General features: G+C 30.4%; 1 protein-coding gene across 1 annotated transcript in view; it reads left to right on the forward strand.

The window, feature by feature from the left end:
* Window positions 1-1,162, forward strand: part of LOC108729541 (uncharacterized) — a 2,700-nt gene extending 1,538 nt beyond the window's left edge. Inside the window, exon 2 of the mRNA XM_018458706.1 lies at window positions 1,089-1,162. Coding sequence (XP_018314208.1) covers window positions 1,089-1,162 — 74 coding nt within the window. The remainder of the gene's footprint in view (window positions 1-1,088) is intronic.
* The last annotated feature ends 5,819 nt before the right edge of the window (window positions 1,163-6,981 follow it).

Genomic DNA, 6,981 nt, shown 5'->3' on the forward strand with positions numbered 1-6,981 from the left:
CTCTTCCGACTTTGGACTAAAAGGCGTGGTTGGTGAAAATCTTCGTAAAAAAATGGCAAAAGTTTCACTAACCATTGAGAGTCTCAAACAAGTTTATCGAACTTCTAGTGCAATTGGTATAACCGAAGTACTTGGAAAGAAAATAAATGGTAAATCTGTGATTACAAATAATAAAAAGGTAATTACAAAAATTATAATTTGACTGAATTTTCCGATAATTTATGTAAGATTGTTTGTTGTTTTACATTGAAAATGACCCGATCGGTGTCGAAACGTTTGTATGTATGTATGAAAGGTTATTAAATATTCTTTATGTTATAACTGGCTCGTAGCCCTTCTTTTAACTATTGATTTATTCTGATTGATAATTATTCCGAGAATGTTTCATATACATGTCGCAAAATTTTTAATTTTTGCAGAAATTCTAGATCCGGTCATCCCTAAATCATTTTTTAAACAAAATTGTATGCGGTGTTGCCACAGACCTGGAAAATCAGGAAAAGTATCAGGGGAAAATGTAAAAAAAGACCTGGAATTTTGAAATTTGCTCACAATTTCCTTAAACTGCTCCTATTCCAAATAATTGTTATAACTTTTTAATATTATATCTGACGTTTATAGTCAAATACATTCAAAACTCGCACACTTTAAACGATTTTAATAAAATAATTAAAATTTATATTTTATTCAATATTTTTATTTGATCGCCCTTTTTCGTAACTGCATTTTTTTTCCAATATTAATTTATTTTTTGTTGGCTTAAATTTGCACCCAAAATTTTATTGTGCTACTAAGCCATGTCTGTGAAGCTGGCCCCTTACTTTCAAAATTTTTTGAAAAAATAAGCAGAGTTCTTTACCCCCCGAAGAGTTTTCCGTCGATTAAAGCGGTGGAAACACTATTTGAAGTTTCGGAGGGGCCAAGTTCACGATTCCGAAACTTTGAAGGACTATAACTTCTTTACCGTTCATTTTAGCACATTGATCCATATAGGATAATCCATATAGGATAGAATTCTTTGAGGAGCAACTAGAACTCTAAAAAAATACTTTGGGAAAAAATATTTTGAGAAAAAAATTTTTTTCTAGATTTCGGTCATTGTATCATGAGTTCTAATAGCCCTCCAACCGAGGCGCTGAAACCAATATCTAAAAAGTTCTAGAGCTTTGAAGTATCAGATTTCGAATTTTTATACTTTTAAAGACGCTAGAACTTTTTTTGTTTGTGATCTCAGCTATTGTATTATTAAGGATAATCGTTAGAACTCTCCAGGGGGCTACCAAAACTCTCAATAAAATGCCGGATTTTCGAGAAAAAATTTTGACCTGTGTGGATTTAAGGGGGTAGTCTGCTTTACAAGGTCAAAAAAATCGATTTTTTTTTATTGCTTAAATAGATAGATAAACTATCCAAGAATATATTCTCAAAAGGATAAATTCCTATTCAAAGTATTTGTGACGATATAAGGCCGAGAGCAGGTAGGCACGGAGCGCGCATGCCGGTCTGCTCCGAGCGCGCGCCCGTCCCTCGATCCCCTTACCTGAAATATGGCTTTTCAAAACAATACTTAGGAGCCGAACAAATTCATCTTCATGAATACTACGAGAAAGCTGAAGGCCTCTTATATAGTGCAGGAATCGCTGATTAGCAGATTATTGATGTAAGTAGTCAATAAATCAAACTTTTTCCGACCGCAAACTTTAAAGCGTGTTTTCTCGAGTTTTCATTTTTACGATTTTTCCTAAACTGCGTACACGATAGCAAAAAAAATATTTGACCGATCGACAAAAGCCAAAGTGCATTCTCTTCACAACTAAATTCCCTTCTATATGAACCAAAAAAAATTATTAAAAAAGTCTTTTTTAATAATTTTTACATCAGGTCAAAGTCAAATTTAAACATGTAAAAATGCATAATTTATGTTCAAACTACAAATAATCATCATTATGCCTCTTTTTCGGAATTTTTTAGGTTCATATAGAAGATATACATGTCTAAATTAATAATCAGTTTAATTTTTTCATTTCAGACAAGAATTGCGAGCGGCATCGTGTACGCAGATGGACAACTCCAGAGCCGAGGCGCTCCACACAATAGCCTCTACATCCGCCATTTTCTATTAAATTGCTCCATAAAAATTCACTTTATACCCTTTGAATACATATTAAAATGAGGCATAAACGTTTAAGAAGTTTAATTATTTTTTCCCTTCTAAAAAAATTCCCAAAATATTGCTATTTTTTGGCCTTGTAAAGCAGACTACACCCTTAAAAAAATTTGAAATCTGAAACTTCAAAGTTCTAGAACTTTTTAGATATTAGTTTCAGCGCATCGGTTATTAAGCATAATCATTAGAACTCAACAGAATGGCCGAAATTAAAAAAAATTTTTTTTAGAAAAAATTTTTTCGGAAATCCGGTATTTTTTGTTAGAGTTCTGGTTGCCCTCAAAGAGTTCTATCGATTGTCCTATATGGATCAAAGTGCTAAAATGGACGTAAAGAAGTTATAGCCCTTCAAAGTTTCGGAATCGTGAAATTGGCCCCTCGAAACTTCAAATGGTATTTTCACCGCTTTAATCGACGGAACTCTTTCTGAAATTGCTAGAGAACTCTAGAACTCTTCGGGAGGCAATCAGAACTCTGCTTATTTTTTCAAAATTTTGAATATAAGGGTGCCAGCTTCACAGAGGTGAAAAAACGGAATAATTTCGAAGCGTTGTGCATCAGTATTGCAGTTTAGTACGCGCTGCATGCGTGACTATGAACGCACCCAGATAAGTGTTATTTACTTTGTTATCATGGTGGAAGTAATAAAAATACTATAAAATATAAAGATTCCGCGAGAGATATTATGCTTAGTACGTATATACATGTACTTATACATACGAATTAGAAACTTCAATAAATAAATTTTTTGCAGAAAATTAAAGAGTAGCGTAATAAAAAGATTTACAAATTTACAAATCGTAAAATTACTGTATTTTGACTTGTAAATTTCACTTTAACTGATCATATTATTTTTGACTGATTATTATTATTTTTTTACTAATCTTTTTTTACTGATCATTCATTGTTATATTAAATCTATTTATTCTAATTATATTAATTATATTATGTTTTTTGTTCGAGTTGAAATTTAAAAAAGTTATATATGGTATATATTTTGTAGCATTTATTCACCTTTAGTGAATCTTCCCTTATTAACAAAATATATTTAATAAGGCTCTCGAAAAACAAGCAACAATAATAATTAAGATATTAATAAGCGGGCAATGAGAACTTTAACACAGCGCTGTACTTGGAGCGCAATACATGCATATAATATATATTCACAATACTTTCTACATTATGTTTATATAAAATTCTTAGTCATTTCGGTTTACTTTAAACCATTATCAGCAATGCCATATAATTTTCCATACAATATTCAAGTCCGCAAATGTTGGAAATAGTTTCTGCGTTCGACAGAGGATGAGCATACCTTTAGCCTAATTCTACAATATGCTCTTTGTTTCCTGTTTCTTGCTGTTTGTCTTTGTTTGTCTTTTGCCTTTTTATCAAGAAGGCAAAAGACAAGCAGCAAGAAACAGGAAACAAAGAGCACATTGTAGAATTAGCTTTACTTCTTATTGTTAGTTGAGAAATGTCGTGAAATATCTTCGTTATTTAACGCAAGTGATTAACCTTCGCCTTCGCAGATCACAATTCAAAGCACGTCATATTACAATAAATAGAAATTAAAATATAAAAATATTAATAAAGATACTATCCATGTGGAAGTCAGATGTGTAATCAAATTCCCTTATTACATGCATTTGAATTGCCTAAGATGGCTGAATTCAGTCACGCTCTCTCATTGGCCAGCAAAAATGTCTGCGCAATAGCACACCTTGGGTGCGTTCCGATATTCATTGCCAGTGCTGAAACTATACAGTATACGTTATGTGCGCTATAGATTTTCAGCACTGGCAGTGAAATCGGAACGCACCCCTTGTTACTTCCACCATTAGGTGTGCAAGGATACACCTGTCATTTTACATTGACCTCTTTTACACCATTGGCTACGTTTACACCGTGCGTTTAGTCCGCGACCTATACAATAGGTGTCTTTGTTTAATATACAGGATAAACAAGGACATCTATAGGCCACGGCCTAAATTCACGGTGTAAACGTAGTCAGTAAATCGGTTAGTACGCGTATCAAATTGATGTGGATTAAATATTTGATACATCCTTGGCTGTGTTCCATTTCACGCATGATGCGCATGATGCGCATTTTTTTATCTTTGTTGTTCATCAAATGTTAAACAAGGATAAATGATGCATTATGCACATCCTTTGACTATATAATATGGACTGCTAGCAGCAACTTCAGACTGGTAGCTAACCCATGCATTAGAAAGAGAGGATCATGAATCAATCATCTCCGATGTTAAGCCCCGCCCCATCGACCAAAAGCGCGGCAAATTCAAATGTACTTTAAGTTGTATCTGTTATAAGATACTTATATTTTTAGTTTAACGGGTAGAATTAGTTTAGTTTTTACTAAATTTGTAATATGTACTGTGTATTATGCGTTATTATTGTAAATATTCATGAATATTAAAATATAATGATAAATATTGAAACATTTAAAGACAAAAATAAAAAAAATAGTATAAAAACAAGATTATTTAATCTCATTTTAAATAAATAAGAGATCAAATGTGATATGCATAGATTAATATAATAAAAATAGATTATATTATATAAATTAAAAATAATTTTTTTAATGAAATAGAATTTGCATATTACACAATGCAATCTAATAACATTATATAGTTTGCAAATTTTGAGCAATTTTTAGTGCAAAGAGGAAACAACTTTTTTACGTATTTTGAAGTGCTGAATTCGGATCTGTTGTAAAAAGAATCGAATCGAACTTTTAAAGTAATATGTTAGTGTAACACTGTTAAAATAGAATTTATGAAAAAATTATCATGAAATAGTATTGTCATATTGCACATCTGTCGCTAAATGTTTAATTTTTTCATTCATCTAATTCTTTTCAAATGATTTGAGTATAACAAATGATGAGCAAGGCGAATACTAGGATTTGATGATAATTGAGAAACATTATCAAAGGGACGCAAACATGTTAGGTGGCTACTGCTGGACTTCAATACGTACAGTGAGTACAATAAGTATTCGACAGAGAAAATATTTAAAAAAAAATTATTTTTTTTTAATTAAATATTATCCAGCGAGATGAGTCATCGAATTGATGTCGAATCGATATTGATACGATGATTTCAACATCAATTCGACGTCGATTCGACGTTTAATTGATGATAATTTCTTGCTAGGTAATTAACAATTTATTCATAAAGTATAAAATAGATGATATATTTTCTATAATTAATAAAAAGATGTGTATTAATTATAGAAAATATATCATCTGAAAAATAAGCGAAAATTAAAAGTTCCATTGTTTGGATGCTTAAAAAGTTTTCGTACAATCGAGAAATTTAGCTTATAATATCAGAAATACATACGAAGCTCATTTATATATGTTAGAACAGACTGTATTCATTGTATAAAATTGCTAATTAATGTTTATTTTCTACAAATAAGATTTTTTTTTATAAAAAATTTTCTTGTACGAATACTTTTTGCTCTCACTGTAAATCAGCTCCAACGTTATATAAAAAATAAAAATGTGTTTAATACATATTTAAAATATGGCATTACTTATAGATACCTTTAACATTATAATACTTTTATATACTCAGTCTTAAATTATTGTTACTTTGGCACTTTGTTGGAAATACATAAAATTATTATAATTTATATTCTTATTGGCCTTGAAAAGTTATACTTTTTGTGAAATGATGCCTAATAAATGTATTATGCGCTTTTAGAGTCATTACTTTTCCATAATAATGTAATTTTATCTTAAAAAATACACTTATAATTGATTTAATTATCACGAACTTATGATCCTCTATTACACTAAATGTTTGTGCAACTTCACGACTATGCGAATCAAAATTCTTAAATAATGCAATTATACGTATATTTCTTAATGTATTCGAAATCATTATATTAAATGTGTTTGAACTATATAATTTATTATTTATGCAAGTGTAGAAGGTTTAATTTCATTATGATGCAAAAGGCGTTTATATGAAGCTATAAATTCCTTGACATTGGGATTATTGTTATATCCTCCCATTGCTCCAATACATGAAAAGAACATTTCCAAGTGATCTTATGATAACTTGTAAGAAAGAATATACTGCAAATATTCTGTCTCTACGTATTCGAAAAATAAAACTGTAGATTTTTCATATCTATAATAAATCCCAAAAAACCGGTTTTAGATGCTGTTTCTATCACTAGTTTATCGTGTAATATAATATTTGATAAATATTTAATAGATGTCTCAAAAAAAGAAAAAATTTCTTCCACGTTATTTTTAGACAATGGTTTTTTAAATGTACTGCAAAAAAAGTTTCTTGAATTAAGACAATCAAAAATATTGTTTATTATTCTACAAAATTGAGCCGTGGGAATACAATCTATAAAATCTGGATGACCATCATCACACTGAGAGAAAACGAAATAGTTCTAGCAACTATAAATTTGGCAACTTTTGCAATTGAAGTACCTGTAACTAGTTTTACAAAGTAATAGAAACTAAAGTAGTGCTGAATATTATAAAAATATAGTCATGGTAACAAATTGTATGCACTATTAATTGGTAGTGAAGTAGTGACTCAACTACATTGAGTAGTTACTTGGACTTCATGCAAATAGATATAACAATTACATTTTTCTAGTTTAGACAAAAATTTTTAAAGTGTCGCTCAGTACGAGTAGTACGCGGCTTTGTCACCAGAGGGACGTAGCGGAGTTCAGTTTCTCCTAAGAAGGAAACCACTCAGCTTACAATAAAAGGCGCAGCGTTGGTTTCAAACTTGGAAGACAAAAATAAATAA

This window comes from Mycetomoellerius zeteki, unplaced genomic scaffold (assembly GCF_001594055.1).
Source record: "Mycetomoellerius zeteki isolate Tzet28-1 unplaced genomic scaffold, Tzet1.0 scaffold753, whole genome shotgun sequence".
NCBI classification, from domain to species: Eukaryota; Metazoa; Arthropoda; class Insecta; order Hymenoptera; family Formicidae; genus Mycetomoellerius; species Mycetomoellerius zeteki.